The sequence below is a fragment of the Arachis hypogaea genome, chromosome 15, assembly GCF_003086295.3.
Source record: "Arachis hypogaea cultivar Tifrunner chromosome 15, arahy.Tifrunner.gnm2.J5K5, whole genome shotgun sequence".
NCBI lineage: Eukaryota > Viridiplantae > Streptophyta > Magnoliopsida > Fabales > Fabaceae > Arachis > Arachis hypogaea.
Window position 1 is genome coordinate 69,377,811 of NC_092050.1, and position 22,252 is coordinate 69,400,062.

General features: G+C 39.4%; 1 protein-coding gene across 1 annotated transcript; it reads right to left on the reverse strand.

The window, feature by feature from the left end:
• Positions 1-4,214: 4,214 nt before the first annotated feature.
• LOC140179228 (uncharacterized) lies at positions 4,215-7,376 on the reverse strand. The gene is made up of 2 exons (XM_072217895.1): positions 6,089-7,376; positions 4,215-4,519 (listed from the first exon to the last, which is right to left on the reverse strand). The coding sequence occupies exons 1-2, from the start codon at positions 7,374-7,376 to the stop codon at positions 4,215-4,217; spliced, it is 1,593 nt and encodes a 530-aa protein (XP_072073996.1).
• Between the last annotated feature and the right edge of the window lie 14,876 nt (positions 7,377-22,252).

Below are 22,252 nucleotides of genomic sequence, written 5' to 3' on the forward strand. Positions count from 1 at the left end.
CCCTCTCTCTCCATTCATAATAATCCCTTCTGTTTTCCATTTACCACTCACATCCATACACCCCACCTACCTTTAAAATTCAAAATCTCTTTTCCCACCCAATCCCACCCATATGGCCGAATACACACATCCCTCCATCTCCTCCATATCTTCTTCTTCTTCATCTATTCTTTCTTCTCTTGCTCGAGGGCGAGCAAAATTCTAAGTTTGGTGTGGTAAAAGCATAAGCTTTTTGTTTTTCCATTACTATTGATGGCACCTAAGACCGGAGAATTCTCTAGAAAAGGGAAAGGGAAGACAAAATCTTCCACCTCCGAGTCATGGGAGATGGAAAGGTTCATTTCCAAAGCCCATCAAGACCACTTCTATGATGTTGTGGCCAAGAAGAAGGTGATCCCCGAGGTCCCTTTCAAACAAAAGAAATGAGTATCCGGAGATCCGACATGAAATTCAAAGAAGAGGTTGGGAAGTTCTAACAAATCCCATCCAACAAGTCGGCAACCTAATGGTTCAAGAGTTCTATGCCAATGCATGGATCACTAGGAACCATGATCAAAGTAAGAACCCGAACCCAAAGAATTATCTCACCATGGTTCGGGGGAAATACTTAGATTTTAGTCCGGAAAATGTGAGGTTGGCGTTCAACTTGCCAAACATGGAAGAGAACGCACGCCTCTACACAAGGAGAGTCAACTTTGATCAAAGGTTGGACCAAGTCCTCATGGACATATGTGTAGAAGGAGCTCAATAGAAGATTGACTCCAAAGGCAAGCCGGTTCAACTAAGAAGACTGGACCTCAAGCCTGTGGCTAGAGGATGGTTGGAGTTCATTCAATGCTCAATCATTCCCACTAGCAACCGGTCTGAAGTTACTATAGATCGGGCCATCATGATCCATAGCATCATGATTGGAGAAGAGGTAGAAGTTCATGAGATTATACCTCAAGAACTCTACAAGGTGGCTGACAAGTCCTCCACTATGGCAAGGTTAGCCTTTCCTCACCTCATTTGCCACCTATGCAATTCGGCTGGGATTGACATAGAGGGAGATATCCTCATTAAAGAGGACAAACCCATCACTAAGAAAAAGATGGAGCAAGCAAGAGAGCCCATTCATGGAGCTCAAGAGGCGCATGAAGCTCATCACCATGAGATCCCGGAGATGCCTCAAATGCATTTTCCTCCACAAAATTATTGGGAGCAAATCAACACCTCCCTAGGTGAATTGAGTTCCAATATGGGACAACTAAGGGTGGAACATCAAGAGCACTCCATCATCCTTCATGAAATAAGAGAAGATCAAAAAGCAATGAGGGAGGAGCAACAAAGACAAGGAAGAGACATAGAAGAGCTCAAGGACATCATTGGTTCCTCAAGAAGGAAACGCCACCATCACTAAGGTGGATTCATTCCTTGTTCTTCTTTCTTCTGTTTTTCGTTTTCTATGTTATGTGCTTATCTATGTTTGTGTCTTCATTACACGATCATTAGTAGTTAGTAACTTTGTCTTAAAGTTATGAATGTCCTATGAATCCATCACCTCTCTTAAATGAAAAATGTTTTAATTCAAAAGAACAAGAAGTACATGAGTTTCAAATTTATCCTTGAACTTAGTTTAATTATATTGATGTGGTGACAATGCTTCTTGTTTTCTGAATGAATGCTTGAACAGTGCATATGTCTTTTGAAGTTGTTGTTTAAGAATGTTAAATATGTTGGCTCTTGAAAGAATGATGACAAGGTGACATGTTATTTGATAATCTGAAAAATCATAAAAATGATTCTTGAAGCAAGAAAAAGCAGCAAAGAACAAAGCTTGCAGAAAAAAAAAAGAGAAAAATAGGCGAAAAAAATTTATAGAAAGAAAAAGAAAAAGCAAGCAGAAAAAGCCAAAGCTCTTAAAACCAAGAGGCAAGAGCAAAAAGCCAATAACCCTTAAAACCAAAAGGCAAGGGCAAATAAAAAGGATCCCAAGGCTTTGAGCATCAGTGGATAGGAGGGCCTAAAGGAATAAAATCCTGGTCTAAGAGGCTAAACCAAGCTGTCCCTAACCATGTGCTTGTGGCGTGTAGGTGTCAAGTGAAAACTTGAGACTGAGCGGTTAAAGTCAAGGTCCAAAGCAAAAAAAGAGTGTGCTTAAGAACCCTGGACACCTCTAGTTGGGGACTTTAGCAAAGCTGAGTCACAATCTGAAAAGGTTCACCCAATTATGTGTCTGTGGCATTTATGTATCCGGTGGTAATACTGGAAAACAAAGTGCTTAGGGCCACGGCCAAGACTCATAAAATAACTGTGTTTAAGAATCATCATACTGAACAAGGAGAATCAATAACACTATCTGAACTCTGAGTTCCTAAAGATGCCAATCATTCTGAACCTCAATGGATAAAGTGAGATGCCAAAACTATTCAAGAGGCAAAAAGCTACAAGTCCCGCTCATCTGATTGAAGCTATGTTTCATTGATAGTTTGGAATTTATAGTATATTCTCTTCTTTTTATCCTATTTGATTTTCAGTTGCTTGGGGACAAGCAACAATTTAAGTTTGGTGTTGTGATGAGCGGATAATTTATACGCTTTTTGGCATTGTTTTTAGTATGTTTTTAGTAGAATCTAGTTAAATTTACATTTCTGGACTTTACTATGAGTTTGTGTGTTTTTCTGTAATTTTAGGTATTTTCTGGCTGAAATTGAGGGACTTGAGCAAAAATCAGATTTAGAGGTTGAAGAAGGACTGCTGATGCTGTTGGATTCTAACCTCCCTGCACTCAAAATGGATTTTCTGGAACTACAGAACTCCAAATGGCGCGCTTCCAATTGCATTGTAAAGTAGACATCCAGGGCTTTCCAGCAATATATAATAGTCCATACTTTGCCCAAGTTTAAATGACGCAAACTGGCGTTCAACGCCAGCTCTCTGCCCAATTCTGGCGTCCAACGCCAGAAACAAGTTGCAAAGTGGAGTTCAACGCCCAAATTGGCACAAAAGTTGGCGTTCAACTCCAAGAATGACCTCTCCACGTGTAGACTTCAAGCTCAGCCCAAGCACACACCAAGTGGGCCCCGGAAGTGGATTTATGCATCAATTACTTCTGTAAACCCTAGTGACTAGTTTATTATAAATAGAACTTTTTATCATTGTATTCGAAGTCTTGGTTACTCCGGTTCCCCTCTGGGGCCGAGACCAATGAACTCCATTATCCCTTATGTATTTTCAACGGTAGAGTTTCTGCACTCCATAGATTAAGGTGTGGAGCTCTGCTGTTCCTCAAGGATTAATGCAAAGTACTACTGTTTTCTATTCAATTCAACTTATTCCGCTTCTAAGATATTCATTCGCACTTCCAGTATGATCGAGAACCTCCAGATGATTAGCCATGCAGTGACAGCGCATCGGACCATTTTCACAAGGAGGAATAGGATGCAACTAACGACAAAGGTGATGCCTCCAGACGATTAACCGTGCTGTGACAGAGCATTTGGATCATTTTCCCGAGAGAGATCGAAAGTAGCCATTGGCACCGGTGACATCCTTACATAAAGCTAGCCATAGAAAGGAGTAAGATTGATTGGATGAAGATAGCAGGAAAACAGAGATTCAGAGGAACGAAAGCATCTCTACACGCTTATCTGAAATTCTAACCAATGAATTACATAAGTATTTCTATCCTTATTTTAGTATTATTTTTGAAAACCCCATTACTATTTTATATCTGCCTGACTGAGATTTACAAGGTGACTATAGTTTGCTTCATACCAACAATCTCCGTGGGATTCGACCCTTACTCACGTAAGGTATTACTTGGACGACCCAGTGCACTTGCTGGTTAGTTGTACGAAGTTGTGAACCATGGTATTGGCATCATGTTTTTGGGCGCCATTGCCAGGGAAAGAAAGAGCAATGAATTTTACATAATCAAAGTGTAATCACAATTTTGTCCACCAATCACCGGCTTTAAATTCTTTGCCTCTTATGTTCCTATCATGCACGGCTTTCATTTTTTCCTTGTAAAGTCTAGAGTTCTCATAAGCTTCAAACCTCAAACATTCCAACTCCGCTAATTGTAGCTTCCTCTCAATTCCAGCTCCACCCAAACTCGGGTTACACTCCTTGATGGCCCAATACGCCTTGTGCTCTATTTCCACCGGCAAATGGCAAGCTTTACCATACACCAACCGAAAGGAATTCATGCCTATTGGCGTTTTGTATGCCGTTCAGTAGGCCCATAATGCGTCGGTGAGCTTGGCACTCCAATCTTTCCTATTGGGTTTCACAATCCTTTCCAAGATGCATTTAATCTCCCGATTGGAAACCTCGGCTTGGCCGTTTGTTTGTGGGTGGTAGGCCGTGGCTACTTTATGCATGATGCTATACTTCTTCATGAGTCCTTCCATTCTTCTGTTGCAAAAGTGTGAACCTTGGTCGCTCACGATTGCTCGTGGCGACCCAAATCTACAAATGATATTATTTCTCACAAAAGAAAGGACTACGTTATCTTCATCCGTCCGGGTGGGTATCGCTTCCACCCATTTGGACACATAATCAACAGCGAGTAGAATGTAGAGAAAACCATTAGAATTTGGGAATGGCCCCATGAAATCAATTTCCCACACGTCGAAAATCTCACAAAATAGCATGGTTTGTTGGGGAATTTCATCCTTCTTAAAGATATTACCAAATCTAATGCATTGAAAACAAGATTTACAAAAATGAGAAGAGTCCTTGAAAAGAGTTGGCCACCAAAAGCCACAATCTAGGATTTTCCTTGTCGTTCTTTGAGGTCCAAAATGGCCTCCTCCCTCGGAGGAGTGGCAAGCTTCCAAGATTGAGTGGAATTCGGTTTGTGGAATGCATCTCTGAATTACTTGATCTGTCCCACATCTCCAAAGGTATGGGTCATCCCACACATAGTATTTGGATTCACTTTTTAGATTATGCCTTTAGTGTTTGGAGAGATTAGGAAGGAAGGAACGAGATACTAAGTAATTGGCGATGGATGCATACCAAGGAATGGTTTCCGAGATTGCATGCAAGCCCTCAAATGGAAAAGAATTATTGATAGGAGTAGTATCGCCTTTTGTGTGTTCAAGGCAACTTAGGTGGTCCGCCACTAGGTTTTGCGTACCACTCATATCCTTGATTTCCAAGTCAAACTCTTGCAACAATAAAACCCATTTAATCAATCTCGGTTTGGATTCCTTCTTAGCCAATAAATACTTTAATGCCGCATGATCTGAGTACACTACCACCCTTGAACCGAGAAGATATGCTCGGAACTTGTCCAAGGCAAAAACAATGGCCAAAAGTTTTTTTTCGGTAGTAGTGTAGTTGGATTGGGCTCCATCTAATGTTTTTAATGCATAGGCTATGACATATGGATTCTTACCCTCACATTGTGCTAACGCGGCTCCCACGGCAAAATTTGAAGCATCACACATTATTTCAAATGGCCTACTCCAATCCAGCCCTCGCACAATGGGAGCTTAGGTCAATGCTACCTTGAGCTTGTCGAAAGCCTCCATGCATTCCTTGCTTAAATCAAACTCAATATCCTTTTGTAGCAACCTTGAGAGAGGCAATGCTACCTTGCTAAAATCCTTGATGAATCTCCGATAAAATCCTGCATGTCCAAGAAAAAAGTGGACCTCCCTCTCGGAAGAGGGGTAAGATAAACTAGATATAACATTAATTTTAGCCGGATCTACAGAGATACCATCTTTGGAAACAATATGTCCTAAAACAATGCCTTGTTTGACCATGAAATGACATTTCTCAAAATTTAAGACAAGGTTGGTTTTAGTACATCTTTCCAAAACTTTTTCAAGACTATCCAAGAAATGATCAAAAGAATCACCATATACCGTGAAGTCATCCATGAATACCTCCATGCATTGCTCTAGAAAATCCGCAAAGATGCTCATCATGCACCTTTGGAAAGTTGTCGGTGCATTGCATAAGCCGAATGGCATACGCTTGTAGGCATAAGTTCCAAAAGGGCAAGTAAATGTTGTTTTTTCTTGGTCCTCTAGAGCAATGTGTATTTGGAAGTATCCCGAATAGCCATCTAGGAAGCAATAATGAGACTTACCGGATAATCGATCGAGCATTTGATCGATAAACGGAAGTGGAAAGTGATCTTTTCTAGTGGCCACATTCAACCTTTGGTAGTCTATGCATACTCGCCAAGAGTTTTGCACCCGTGTTGCTATGAGCTCCCCGCTTTCATTCTTAATTGTGGTTACCCCGGACTTCTTAGGTACAACTTGAACGGGACTTACCCATTCACTATCCGAAATAGGGTAGATGATGTCCGCCTCAAGTAACCTTGTTACCTCTTTCTTGACAACCTCCAAAATAGTAGGATTTAATTGCCTTTGAGGTTGTCTCACGGGTCTAGCTCCCTCTTCCAAAAAGATACGGTGCGCACATACTTGGGGACTTATCCTCACTAGATCTGCCAAACTCCACCCTATTGCCCTTTTGTTCTTCCTCAAAATGCGTAGCAACTTCTCTTTTTGTTGAGGATTGAGTTCTCTTGCTATAATCACCGGAAACTTGTGGGCTTCATCAAGGTATGAATACTTTAAGTGGGGTGGTAATGGCTTCAATTCTAGCTTTTGCTCTTGGCTTGCCGCTTGAACTTCTTCACTTGGATCTTCACTATTTTCTTCAATCATATTTTTCTCTTCTAGCTTTGCACAATGCACTTCCGCCACAATGTTGTCAATTAAATCATACCGGAATACGGAATGGTTCTTCGGTGGGTGCCTCATTGCTTCTTCTAGACTAAAACTTACAACTCTCCCATCTATCTCGAATGAGTAAGTTCCCGAATGGGTATCCAACTTGAATCTAGAGGTCCTCAAAAATGGCCTCCCAAGTAGGATAGATGATGCCCTCTCGGATTCGCTTGGTGGCATCTCAATAATATGGAAATCAATTGGGAATATCAAACCCTTTATGTCGACCAACACATCTTCCACAATACCCGACACGGTTATTATGCTCTTGTCTGCCAAGACAAACCTAGCCGCCGACCGCTTCAACGGTGGGAGCTTCAATAGATGATAAATGGAAAGAGGCATAATACTAACGCATGCACCAAGGTCGCACATACAATCAATGAATTGGAATCCATCAATGACACAAGAAACTAAGCAAGGACCCGGATCAACACACTTTTCCGGAATGGATCCCATCAAAGCCGAAATGGAACTACCCAATGGAATGGTTTCCAACTCATGAATTCTATCTTTGTTCATACACAAGTCCTTAAGAAATTTCGCATATTTAGGCACTTGGTGTATAGCATCAAAGAGGGGGATAGTTACCTCCACTTTTTTGAACATCTTTACCATTGTTGGGTCAAGCTCCATACGTTTCTTAGCCTTTTTTGCCAATGTAGGAAATAGAATTGGTTGAGCCACTTCCTCTAAAATTTGCTCCTTTCTAGGGACTTCACTCCTTGGTTGTGCTTCTTCATCTTCAACTATTACATGTGACTCCTACTCTTCTTCAGTTTCTTCTATCTCAACTCCATCTTCTTCTTGAGCAACTTTCATCGGGTTAGGTGCCGTTGAATCTCTTTCCTTCAATTGCGTTCCAGACCTCAAGGTTATGGCGTTGATGCCACCTTTGGGGTTAGGCAAAGGTTGAGAGGGTATGGCACTAGAGGTTGATGCTTAAGGAGTAGGAATAGAAGGTAGCTCCATGCGAGCAATGACAGCTTGGAGAGTAGAAGTGAGGCCATTAAGACTTGAGTTGAGGGTGTTTTGGAGTTCCTTTTGTCCTTGGAGTATGGATCGGAGTGTGTCATCTTGATTTGGAGATGTGGAAGGGTAGGTAATTTATGGTGCTTGGGGTTGATTGGGTGAAAGTGGTTGTCTTTGAGGTGGTATGTAGGTTTGATAGTTTCTTCCTTGATTTGGTTGTTGGTTTGGAGTGTTTTATGAATAACGGTTTTGTGAAGTGTTGTTGTTCCATCTTTGGTTGCCTCCATTGTCCCTTCCTCCTTGTTGATAATTGTCCCGCCAACTTTGGTTGGAGCTATCCCTCCATCCTTGATTGGAATTCTTACTCCCTTGGCTATAGTTACCTCCTTGTTGGGGGTACCCTTGGTTATGATTGCTCCCTTGGTTGTGGTATCCTTGATTGGAACGTTCATAGTAAGGGCGATCATAAAAGTTGTGGGTAGCCGCTAGAGTGTTATCCTCTTGGAGACTTGGACATTTGTCCGTGTAGTGGGAGTAGCATGAGCAAATGCCACACACTCTTTGAGGGACCAATTGTTGACATTGTTGGTTTTGAGGAGAAGGTTGTTGTTGAGATGGAGGTGCTTGTTGATTCACTTGGAGTTGCTTTAGAAGGCTTGTCATTTCACACAAAGTCTTGGTAAGGGTAGCAGTCTCACCACCAGAAGAAACTTCATTTACAGCCTTTGGATGGTTGACTCTTCGTCTAGCTTGTTGAGTGGACTCGGCCAAGTCGGTAATGAGTTGTCATGCCTCCTCCGCCGTCCGATACTTTGACAAAGAATCGTTGCTTGAAGCATCCAATAAATTCTTATCTTGCTCCCTCATGCCTTGGCATACATAGCTACGCAAGACTTGAGTGTCAATCATATGGTTTGGACATGAATCAAGAAGTTTGCAAACCGTTCCCAATATTCATACAAAGTTTCCATCTCGCCTTGTACAATACATGAGATCTCCTTCCTTAGCTTGTCCGTCATTTCCACGGGCATGAACTTATCAAGGAATTCTCTCTTTTGCAAATCCTAATCGGACACAACATCACTAGGCAAGGTATAGAACCACTCCTTGGCTCTTCCCTCAACAGAGAAGGGAAAGGCAAACAACCATATAGCCACTTCATCGGATCCTTCCCGCTTAGTAGTCGAGCATACACCATGAAAGTCCTTGAGGTGTCTAATTGGATCTTGTGCGGGAAGTCCATGGAATTTTGGTAAGAGATTGATGAGAGCAGTCTTGAGTTCAAAATTTGTATTCAAGTTGGGATGAAGCACATGTAGAGGTTGGAGAACAAAATCCGGTGCACCCGCTTCCTTGAGAGTAACTCTTCTTGGAGCGGCCATGTTGTCAAAACCTAGATCAAAAGAAAAACTATTAGTAGTATCAACGGAAGAGTAATTGGTGCCTTCGTTGGATGACGATGATATGGTTGGTGAATTTGTAAGAACCTTTTCACCTTCCTCAAAGACCAACAGCCTCCGAGCTTGCTTAATATGAAGCAAGGTTCTTTCAATTTCCGAATCAAAGGGTGCTAAGCTCGGATTTGGTAGTGAACGCGTCATACAATGAAGGAGATAAGAAACTCATGACATCAATCGGCATCTAAACAAAGACTAATCCTAACTAACAATCAAACAAGAAAACAATCAATTAAGAGAGAAATACAAGTATTCACATATCAACATATTCACACTAACCAATAGAATGGCACACATAAGAAATTCTCCGGCAACGGCACCATTTTGATGAACGTAAATATTCTTATGCCGATTAGAAACTAGTAATAAATCTAATTCTGAGTATAGTCTAACCAACATACGAATACCGCATCAAACAATTCTAAAATCTATGACCGAGAGTATTGATCCCAGGTCGTTCTCCCTAGGAATTGCTTTAGAATGTGCATCATTGATTAGGAAAGCTTTTATGGTTTTGAGAGTTGGTGCAAGAATTCAAACTAGCAAGCAATCAACAATTAATGGAAATAAAAGCCTTGGACAAGGGTAAGCATTGGAAGTTCCATCATTATAGTTTCCTTCAATTATGATAAGAGTTGATTATTGCTTCACTTAGTTAACCCCCTAACAATGGAGGAAAGTCAAGTGAGAGTAACTAACTTGAGTCACAAGTCCTAGTCTCACCCTAGGGAAGTCTAGCTTTAGTGCACTCCAAGCCAATTAGCAATTCTCAATTCATAATCTACAATTGATATCCACTATTCAAGTGTCTCCAATAACTCAACCCCTAAGCCAAATGAGAGAAATCTACCCCATACCTAAGGTTGTCATTATCACAAACAATTGGTAGGCAATTATAGAAAACATGAGGCAATTGAGAGAAGAGAATCGAATTAAAGCTATCTATTCCAAACAATCATCAACAATCACACAATTGAATGAAACCTCAATTCATTAATCCACATTCAAAGTAACAAAGTGAACCAAATCTAGATCTAAGAAATTGAACCAAAAGAACATCAATTAAGAGTAGAAGAAGAGTAGATCTACACTTGTAGCAAAACAAAAAGTCAATTAGCAATAGATCTCACCAAGAATTCAAAGGAAACTTGCAATGGAGGATGAAAACCTAGAGAGAAGTTGGAGTTTCTCTCTCTAAAAATAAAATGTAACTAACTTCCTAAAAATATCTAGAATTATGACTCCCCTCTCTAACACCCCTAAGCCTTGGTCTTCTTAAGCTTTTCCCTCCAAAATTTGCTCCAAAACAGGGCTTGGAAATCCCTTGAAATCGCTGGGCACGTGTTTCATTTAAAAAATCATGTGCGCATATCAACGCGTACGCGCAGTTCACGCATACGCGTCCTTGGGCTCTTTTGCGATCTGCGCACAGGCGTACGGTGCGCGCGAGCGCCATAAGGGATATGGCCCAGCCATATAAGCGCGTCGGCTCCTCGCTCGGCTCCACTGCGCTGGCTCTGGATGAGAGCATCCACGCGTACGCGCATGGTGCGCCTGCGCGCGCATGTCCAAACTTTAATTCTTTGATTTGTTTCATGCTCCTTCCATTCATGCATGCTTCTTCCATTCCCCTTGGCCATTTTTGCCCTATAACTTCTGAAATCACTTAACAAACGGATCAAGGCATCTAATGGTAATAGAGGAGGATTACAATATCTCAATTTTGATGCAAAAGAAGCATATGCTCATCTATGAGGTAAAATGGGAAAGAGACACGAAATCATGCAGTTTTATATGAATAAGTATGGAAGATCATTGATAAAACCCTTAGATTTGATGCATGATAAACCCTGAAAATAGGATTTATCAAACAACCACAAGAGCAGAGAAAGGAGGTGAAGCCATATGTCCCTCTGATACCATACCCTCAAAGGCTGGACAAAGAGATCAAGGACCAACAATTCCCCAAGTTCTTGGAAATATTCAAGAAGCTAGAGATCAACCTTCCATTTGCTGAGGCATTAGACCAAATGCCACTATATACGAAATTCCTCAAGGAGCTCATCAACAAGAAGAGAAGTTGGAAAGAAAAAGAAATTGTGATCCTAACTCAAGAGTGTAGTGCTGTGATTCAGAAAGGCCTACCACCCAAACTCAAATATCCTGGGAGTTTCTTTATACCATGTACCATTAGAAACATGTCAATTGATAAAACTTTGTGTGACTTGGGCTCAAGCATCAACTTGATACCACTTTCGATGATGAGAAAGCTATCTATAGAGGAAGTGAAACCTACAAGAATATCGCTGCAACTAGCTGATAGGTCACTCATAATACCCAATGGAGTGGTAGAAAACCTCTTAGTCAACGTGGACAAGTTCATCTTCCCAGCAGATTTTGTGATTCTAGACCTAGATGAAGAAGGAAGTGATTCAATCATACTGGGAAGACCCTTTCTAGCCACAGCAAGAGCCATCATTGATGTAGAAAAAGGAGAGATGATCTTAATGGTGCGATAAACCCCATTTGTAGGGTTTATATTGTGCTTAATTTAGGGGATTTTACAACTTTTCACCCACATTTATTCAATGAAATAGCATGATTTCATGGTTGTCTCCTAACTTGTGCTTAAGAATGAAAACATGCTTTCTAGGACCCAAAATAGCTAAACTTAATTTACCTTGATTCCATTAGGTGCCTTGATGTGTTTTTCAAGTGATTTCAGATTTAGGAGGCAAAGATTGGATCAAGGGAATGAAGGAAAAGCATGTAAAAATGGAGAACTCATGAAGAAATGAAGAAATCGCAAAAGCTGTCAAGCCGACCTGTTCGCACTTAAATGACCAAAACTTGAGCTACAGAGGTCCAAATGATGAAGTTCTAGTTGCGTTGGAAAGCTAACATCCGGGGCTTCGAAATGATATAAGATTTTTTATAGTTGCTACACGTATGGTGATGCGTATGTGCACTGTACATGCACACATCGTTGCTGCCATATGACCCACTTAAAGCATTACGTGGCCAGCGAATTCTAAAGCCTTATGGGCCCAATCCAACTCATTTCTGATGCTATTTAAGACATTGATTGAAGGAGAATTGACATACTTTACATACTTTCACACATGAGGATAGTTTAGTTTTAGTTTTAGAGAGAGAAGCTCTCACTTCTCTCTAGAATTAGGATTAGGATTAGGTTTAGTTCTTAGATCTAGGTTTAATTCATGCTCTCATCTAGTTCTTCTTTTTAATTCCTTGTTAGTACATTCATCATCCTTCCATTGTTTTTATTACTTTTTTCTACTTTGTTTGTAGATCTACTCTTGTTCATTCTATTCTCTTTTAATGTAATTTGAGGTAATTCATAATAATTGTGTTTTTTTTTATTGTTGTTATTAATTCCTTGCAATAAGTAGTTGTTAGATTTCATTGTTGTTATCAATTTACTTTGCTTTTCTTTTATGCCTTCCAAGTGTTTGATGAAATGCTTGGTTGGATTTTAGTGTAGATTCTTATCCCTCTTGGCCTAAGTGGAGTAATTAGTGATGCTTGAGTTATCTAATTCCCTTGTTGATCGATAATTAGAAGTTGCTAATTGATTTGGATACCACGAATGCTAGTGTTTTCCTTGGGAGTTGGCTAGGACTTGTGGAATCAAATTGATTCATCCACTTGACTTTCCTCCATGGTTAGAGGTTAACTAAGTGGTAGCAATGAATAATTCTCATCACAATTGAGGAGGATAATGAAGATAGGATTTCCAATTCTCATAACCTTGCCAAGAGCTTTTCATAGTTGTTAGTTTATTTTCTTTGTCATTTATATTTGTTGTCTAAAATCTCAAAAACCCCAAACATACTCCATAACCAATAACAAGACACTTTGTTGCAATTCCTAGGGAGAACGACCCGAGGTTCAATACTTCGGTTTATAAATTTAGGGATTTGTTACTTGTGACAACCAAATTTTTGTATGAAAGGACTATTGTTGGTTTAGAAACTATATTGCAACAAGACTTCATTTGTGAAATTCTAAACCGTCAAATTTTCTTGTTGTAGGCTTAACATGTAGTGAGAATCCTACTTTCATTTGGCATTAGCCCCCGCCTATGTTTTATTTGCTTTTATATCTTTGTTGTAGGCTTAATTTTCTTTCTTTTTCTTTCCTTTTAGGGTGGCCACCAAGAAGGGAGAAAGGAAAAGCTTTTAAATAGGGCAACAAACAAGTCATCCGCACAACCCTTTGAAGAAGCTCATCAGTTGTTTCAACCCATCCACATTGCTCTTCTTTGCATGCACCGAGGACGATGCAAATTTTTAAGTGTGGGGAGGTCGTTCGACCAATCTCCATGGGTAACAATTTTCTTTTTCAACACCAATGTTAGCTAGTTGTTGTATTGCATGTTCGGTTGTATGTTAGTTAGAATTTATACATATTTTTACCACTTCTTTCCTATTAGGACTATTTGGTTAGGGTGATGATTTCTTTTCCAAGAAATTGTTTTTAGGGCAACCTACCAATTTGAAAAAAAAACATTTTGTTGAACGTGCTTGAAAGAATTTATTTTGGAACATGGTTTTTGAGCTAAGAACACAAGCTTGTGAGATTTGAGCCTAATGGTGTGGTTACATCTTATAACCACTTATTTTCCCTTCTTGTGTGCATTGTTCTCTTTCTATGATTGTGATCTTTGATTTGTTTGATTCTTTATGTCCATTATTTTGTGTATTCATGCATTTATATGATTGAGGCCATCATTTCATTTAGCTCACTTATCCAAATGGCCTTACCTTTTATCTTCTATTGTTAGCCAATTTGAGCCTATGCTTAACCCACTTTGTTCATAATTTTAGCACATTACGAGCCTTAAAGTGGAAAAAAATAAAAGTCCTTAATTTGGATCTTTGATTAGCTTAGGCTAGTGTGTGTAACATTCAAGTGTGGGAAATCTTGGAACATTGGGTGAATAAAAGGGTAGTTTTGTATTTTTTGTTAAAAATATTGGGAATTGGGTACATGCTCATGTATTGATAAAATGTATAGATCTTATGCATCAATGTTCTTGTATATAGTTTGAAAAAAAATGAGAAAAACAAAAGAAAAAAGAAAAAGAAAAAGAAACAAAAACAAGAGCATGAAAAAGAAAAGAAAAGAAAAAAATAGAAAAAAAAAGAAAGAAACAAAGAAAAAGAAAGAAATAAAAGGGGACAAAATGCCCCAAAGCAAAGCTCAATAAGGGTCAATGCATAAGTGTTGTGAAATGAAAAGGAATACATGAGTATGTGAAAAAGTGAGAAAAATGGGTAGTTAGGTTTGTTTTGAAATTGTATAGGATGTCATAGGTTAGGTGGGAAGTTTAAGCTTATCAAAGATTCAAATTTTAAGCTCACTTGACTAAATATGCATCCTTACCTTGACCCTAGCCCCATTACAACCTAAAGAAAAGACCTCATGATACTTGTATGCATGCATGAAATATATGTTGATTGTTAGAAGAAAAATAAATCTTAGAAAACATGATTAGGGGAGAATTGAGAGAATCGACCCTACACACTTGAGTGACTAGAGTGCAAACACTTCCGGTGAGGGTTCGACGCTCAACTCCTTGATTCCCGGATTTCATGAGCGTTCTTCTTGCAAGTCTATTTCAACTTCATTCTTTATACTTGAATTGGTAGGATTCATGAATCGGTATATGATCTTAGCCCTACTTGTGCATGTATGTCTTGGAGGATTGATTTATTTTTAACTAAGTAGGTAGAATTATTTTGCATTTAGTTGCATTCATATAGATAGATGAATGTAGTTAGTTTCCATTGAATAAATGTTGATACCCTTTGCTTTCTCTTAGTTTAAGCATGAGGACATGCTTGGTTTAAGTGTGGGGAGGTTGATAAACCCCATTTGTAGGGTTTATCTTGTGCTTAATTTAGGGGATTTTTTACAACCTTTCACCCACATTTATTCAATGAAATAGCATGGTTTCATGGTTGTCTCCTAACTTGTGCTTAAGAATGAAAACATGCTTTCTAGGACATAAAATAGCTAAACTTAATTTACCTTGATTCCATTAGGTGCCTTGATGTGTTTGTCAAGTGATTTCAGATTTAGGAGGCAAAGATTGGATCAAGAGAATGAAAGAAAAGCATGTAAAAATGGAGAACTCATGAAGAAATGAAGGAATCGCAAAAGCTGTCAAGCCGACCTCTTCGCACTTAAACGACCATAACTTGAGCTACAGAGGTCCAAATGATGCGGTTTTAGTTTTGCTGGAAAGCTAACATCCGGGGCTTCGAAACAATATAAGATTTTTCATAGTTTCTATACGTATGGTGATGCTTACGTGCACTATGCGCACACATGTCGTTGCTGCCATATGATCCACTTAAAGAAATACGTGGCCAGCGAATTCTAAAGCCTTGTGGTCCCAATCCAACTCATTTCAAATGCTATTTAAGCCAAGGATTGAAGGGAAATTGACATACTTTACATACTTTCACACATGAGGATAGTTTAGTTTTAGTTTTAGAGAGAGAAGCTCTCACTTCTCTCTAGAATTAGGATTAGGATTAGGTTTAGTTCTTAGATCTAGGTTTAATTCATGCTCTCTTCTAGTTCTTCTTTTTAATTCCTTGTTGTTACATTCATCATCCTTCCATTATTGTTATTACTTTCTTCTACTTTGTTTGTAGATCTATTCTTGTTCATTCTATTTTCTTTTAATGCAATTTGAGGTAATTCATAATAATTGTGTTTCTTTTGATTGTTGTTATTAATTCCTTGCAATAAGTAGTTGTTAGATTTCATTGTTGTTATCAATTTACTTTGCTTTCCTTTTATGCCTTCCAAGTGTTTGATGAAATGCTTGGTTGGATTTTAGTGTAGATTCTTATCCCTCTTGGCCTAGGAGGAGTAATTAGTGACGCTTAAGTTATCTAATTCCCTTGTTGATCGATAATTAGAAGTTGCTAATTGATTTGGATACCACTAACGCTACTCTTTCCCTTGGGAGTTGGCTAGGACTTGTGGAATCAAATTGATTCATCCACTTGACTTTCCTCCATGGTTAGATGTTAACTAAGTGGTAGCAATGGATAATTCTCATCACAATCGAGGAGGATAATGAGGATAGGACTTCCAATTCTCATAACCTTGCCAAGAGCTTTTCATAGTTGTTAGTTTATTTTCTTTGTCATTTATATTTGTTGTCTAAAATCTCAAAAACCCCAAACATACTCCATAACCAATAACAAGACACTTTGTTGCAATTTCTAGGGAGAATGACTCGAGGTTCAATACTTCGGTTTATAAATTTAGGAGTTCGTTACTTGTGACAACCAAATTTTTGTATGAAAGGACTATTGTTGGTTTAGAAACTATATTGCAACGAGACTTCATTTATGAAATTCTAAACCATCAAAAGTCTTACTCATCAGGGTGCACGAGGAACAAATAACTCTCAATGTCTTCAAGGAAATGCAACTTCCTGCAGAAAAGAAAGACTGCATGAGGATTGAGGAGGAGGACTTAAACTGGAAAGAGAAGCCAAAGGAACCGTCTCTAGGAATCAAAAATTCACTCTTGGGAAAGAAGCTTGAGTCTGAAGAAAAGCAGAAGGATCAAAAGAACAAAAAAACTGAAAAGGAGCTACAAGAAAAGACACCAGAGGGGACAGTGAAGAAGAAGGCACCTGACATTGGAGAGTCATCAAGAAAAAGGAAGAGGAACAAGAAAAAGGTGTCTAAGGGGTGGAGAAACAAGAGGATCCTAACTGAAGGGTTTTCACCGGGCGACAAAGTGAAGTTAACTTACCAACAGTTGGAAACACCTCCACATTCTGATGAATATTACACTGTCAGCAGAATACTCTCATTGGAGCATGCAGAAATTGTCAATCAAAACATAGGAAGAAAGCTTACAGTGAGAGGGGACAAGCTGAAACACTATGACCATCAGCCACTGATAAACCACTATTTTATGATTTATCTTGTGCTAAATTGAGTGGTTTTTATCAGTTCTTGGCACACTTATTCATACAAATTGCATGGTTTTGGACTCAGAAAAACACAGACTAGAGCCAGGGGGCAAGCAGAGACTCAAGGGACATTCACTTCACTTTAGTATTAGTTTTAGTTTTGAATCGGAGAGAGAAAACACTACTTCTTCTAGGGTTCTTCACATTCTTAGATTTTAGTTTTATGCTTTTGGATTGGATATTGAGAGAGTTACTACCTTCGATTGAAGTCTTCTTCATTATAGTTTGCCTTCCTATTACCTTACTCTTTTGTTTTCCATTTAAGTTGTTCGTGGTCATATATGGATATTTTTTATTTTGGGATTTATTAATGCAATGAACAATTTTCACATTTAATTTCATTTCATGTTTGATTTCCTTCAATTAATTATCAGCTACAAAATTTTCTTTTATTAATTTATTTTAATTACCATAACTTCCATCTACTCCGTTTACATGTTTGTGAAAACAACATTCATGCCAATGGAGTAGAGCTCCCAACTTGGCTTTGGAGTTGATTAATAGGAAACTCTTGAGTTGAAAAACCCATGGATTAATCTGTAATTGGAATGTTGTTGAAAGAATTAAATTTTGAACATGCAAGAACCCTTAAAAATAATATATAATTGTCAAATAATTCCTTAATAATTCACAAGCAAAATATAGAAAATAATGACCCAAATAAATTTTCAACACCAATTAAAATAGTTTAAAAAGAAAAAGAAAGAAAAAGAAAATATAGATAAGGAAAGTAAAAAGAAAAAGAAGAAGAAAACATAAATAAAGATAAAATAATAATGGAAAAGTAAAGAGGGAAGAAGAAAAGAAAAGAACCTTGATTATGATTGTGAAGAAGGAAGAAAAGGGGGAAGAAGAAAGTAAAAAGTGAGAAGGAGTAAAGAAGAAAGAAGAAAGAAGAAAGTAATAAGAAATAAGTAGGGAGAAGAGAAAAAATAGGATTTGAGGGGAAAAGATAAGATATGTGGCGCTGATCTAGTAAAACTGTGCGTCGCATGTGACGTGGACGCGTGGGTCATGCGATCGTATGAGTTGCATTATTTTTAAGTGACGCGGACGCGTTGGTCATGCGGACGCGTGACTTGATTTGTGCTAGTGGCGCGAGAGCAACCTCGCGTTCGCGCAACTCTCTGTCTCAAACGCATATTGACAAAATTCAAGGTGACGCGTGCGCGTGGGTGACGCACACGCGTGAATGGCCTTTCTTTTAAAATGACGCGAACGCGTGGGACACGCGTTCGTGTGGTAGGGCTTGTACTTCTAGCATGGTTCCAGCCCAACTCCATCACAACTTGCTGCCATACACTCATTTACGTCGATTTCGCGGGGTCACGCGTGCGCGTGAGTGACGCGCACGCGTGAATGGATGGATTAGCAAATGACGCGGTCGCGTCAGGGACGTGGTTGCGTCAGGGACGCGGTCGCGTGGGCGTGTTTATGCCTAAGGCACGCCTCTAGCCACGCTCTCGTGTGACTTTCTGTTCAATTCCCTTTTTCGCTAATTTTCCGTTGACGCAGACGCGTCAGTGACGTGGTCGCGTGCTTTCCCTTTTTTTTCATTGCAAATGCAAATGTAAATGCAGACTATATGCAGAAATTATGAGAAGAGTCATTAACATAAACAAAATAGAATAAAGTCAAATAAAACTAAGACTGAAACAAAACGATCATACCACGGTGGGTTGTCTCCCACCTAGCACTTTACTTTTATGTCCTTAAGTTGGACATTCTTCAGGCTCATTCTGCTTCTATTGGTGGGTCTTCTAAGAGGAAGACCTCTAATTCCTTGTGATCCTTCATCTTCTCACCATGATAAAGCTTTAGGCGATGTCCATTGACCTTGATGAATTTGGAGCTAGAAGGGTGACGTACGTGAAAAACTCCGTATGGCTCTGCCTTTTCTACTCTGTATGGACCTTCCCATCTTGACCTTAGTTTGCCTGGCATGAGCCTCAGTGTGGAGTTATATAGAAGAAATAACTCCCCTGGTCTGAATTCTCTCCTTTTTATGTGCTTGTCATGGACAGCCTTCATCTTTTCTTTGTATCGCCTGGAGTTGTCATATGCCTCTAGGCGAAGGTTCTCTAGTTCGGCTAGTTGCAGCTTCCTTTCAGCACCAGCTTCCTCAAAATTCATGTTGCACTCCCTCACAGCCCAGAAAGCCTTATGTTCCACCTCTACTGGAAGGTGGCAACATTTTTCGTATACTAAGTAAGTGGAAGGGGCTCATCCCAATGGGTGTCTTGTACGCTGTTCTATATGCCCAGAGTGCATCTTGTAGCCTGGCACTCTAGTCCTTCCTATGAGGCTTTACTATCTTCTTCAGAATACGTTTAATCTCTCTGTTAGAGACTTCTGCTTGCCCATTGGTTGGGGATGGTAAGCTGTTGCTACTTTGTGAATTATCCCATGCTTCTTGAGTAATCCTGTCAGTCTCCTGTTACAAAAGTGGGTGCCTTGATCGCTCACGACTGCTCGTGGTGATCCAAAGCGACAAATAATATGGTTTCTAACAAAGGAAACAACAGTGTTAGCATCATCAGTACGGGTAGGAATTGCTTCCACCCATTTAGAAACATAATCTACAGCTAACAGTATATAAAAGTAACCATTAGAATTTAGAAATGGATCCATGAAGTCAATGCCCCAAACATAAAAAATTTCACAGAAAAGCATAATCTGTTGAGGCATCTCATCCCTCTTGGATATAGTACCAAACCTTTGGCAAGGGGAACAAGATTTACAAAATTCAACAGCATCTTTAAAAAGAGTAGGCCACCAGAATCCGCAGTCTAGAATTTTTCTAGCTGTTCTTTGAGGGCCAAAATGTCCTCCACTCTTAGATGAGTGGCAGGCCTCTAAAATGGACTGGAATTCTAATTGAGGCACACACCATCTAATTACCTGGTTAGCACCACACCTCTATAAATATGGATCATCCCATATATAATATTTGGACTCACTTTTCAGCTTGTCTCTTTGATGCTTAGTAAAATTTGGAGGAAAAGTGTGGCTAACTAGATAATTAGCTACAGGTGCATACCAAGGAACTACTTCAGATACTACATGTAAACTATCAAATGGGAAGTTATCATTTATAGGAGTGGAGTAATCCTTAATGTGCTCAAGACGATTCAAGTGGTCTGCCACTAAATTCTGGTTTTCACTCCTATCCTTAATTTCTAAATCAAATTCTTGCAGCAGCAGTATCCAACGTATTAGCCTTGGTTTGGACTCCTTTTTAGCTAATAAATATTTTAGAGCTACATGGTCTGAGTACACTACTACCTTAGTACCAAGTAAATAGGCTCGGAATTTATCCAGAGCAAAAACAATAGCAAGAAGCTCTTTTTCAGTAGTAGTGTAATTAGATTGGGCAGCATCTAAAGTCTTAGATGCATAAGCAATTACAAAAGGATCCTTACCTTCGCGCTGATCCAGCACCGCTCCTACTGCATGGTTGGAAGCATCACACATAATTTCAAATGGCTGGCTCCAATCTGGTCCTCTCACAATTAGAGCTTGAGTCAGGGCGATCTTCAACTTATCAAACGCTTGCATACAATCCTCACTGAACTCGAACTCAATATCTTTCTGCGGCAATCTGGATAAAGGTAATGCTACCTTACTGAAGTCCTTAATGAATCTCCTGTAAAAACCTGCGTGGCCAAGGAACAAACGGATTTCCCTCACAGAGGAGGGGTAAGGTAAACTAGAAATGACATCTACCTTTGCTGGATCTACCGAAATACCCGTATTAGACACAACATGTCCTAGTACAATTCCTTATTTTACCATAAAGTGACATTTTTCAAAATTTAATACAAGGTTTGAACTAACACACCTGTCTAACACTCTAGATAAACTATCCAAGCAAAGGCTAAAAGAATAACCATATACACTAAAATCATCCATAAAAACCTCCATATAGTTCTCAATGAGATCATAGAAAAGACTCATCATACATCTTTGAAAAGTGGCTGGTGCATTGCATAAGCCAAAGGGCATTCTCTTATAAGCATAAGTCCCAAAAGGACATGTAACGGTAGTGTTTTCCTGATCTTCAGGAGCTATATGAATTTGAAAGTAGCCTGTATAACCATCTAAAAAGCAGTAATGAGATTTACCTGACAGGCGATCAAACATCTGTTCAATGAATGGTAAGGGATAATGATCCTTGCGAGTGGCTTGGTTTAGACGCCTATGCCAATGCAAACTCTCCATGAATTCTGCACTCTAGTTGTCAGAAGCTCTCCATGCTCATTTTTTACTGTTGTGACTCCAGACTTCTGGGGCACCACTTGTACTGGACTGACCCATTCACTATCTGAGATGGGGTAAATGATATCTGCTTGATGAGCGGATAATTTATTCGCTTTTTGGCATTGTTTTTAAGTAGTTTTCAGCATGTTTTAATTACTTTTTGGTATATTTTTATTAGTTTTTATTCAAAATTCACATTTCTGGACTTTACTATGAGTTTGTGTGTTTTTCTATGATTTCAGGTATTTTCTGGCTGAAATTGAGGGACCTGAGCAAAAATCTGATTCAGAGGCTGAAAAAGGACTAGAGATGCTGTTGGATTCTGACCTCCCTGCACTCGAAATGGATTTTATGGAGGTACAGAAGACCAATTGGCGCGCTCTCAATTGCGTTGGAAAGTAGACATCCAGGGCTTTCCAGCAATATATAATAGTCTATACTTTGCCCAAGTTTTGACGACGCAAATTGGCGTTTAACACCGAGTCTTTACCCTATTCTGGCGTTAAATGCCAGAAACAGGTTGCAAACCAGAGTTAAACGCCAGAAACAGGCTACAACCTGGCGTTTAACTCCAAGAGAAGCCTCTACATGTGTAAAGCTCAATGCTCAGCCCAAGCACACACCAAGTGGGACCCGGAAGTGGATTTCTGCACTATCTGCACTTAGTTACTTATTTTCTGTAACCCTAGGTACTAGTTTAGTATAAAAACAACTTTTAGAGACTTACTATGCACCTCATGACATTTTACACATTTCATATTGTATTTCTGACGGCATGAGTCTCTAAACCC

Coding starts and splice junctions, on each gene's coding strand:
- LOC140179228 (XM_072217895.1), bottom strand. CDS start 7,376: ATGGAGCTTGACCCAACAATGGTAAAGATGTTCAAAAAAGTGGAGGTA. Junction 4,520..6,088: donor AATGCTCGATCGATTATCCG/GTAAGTCTCATT, acceptor AATGGGTGGAAG/CGATACCCACCCGGACGGAT.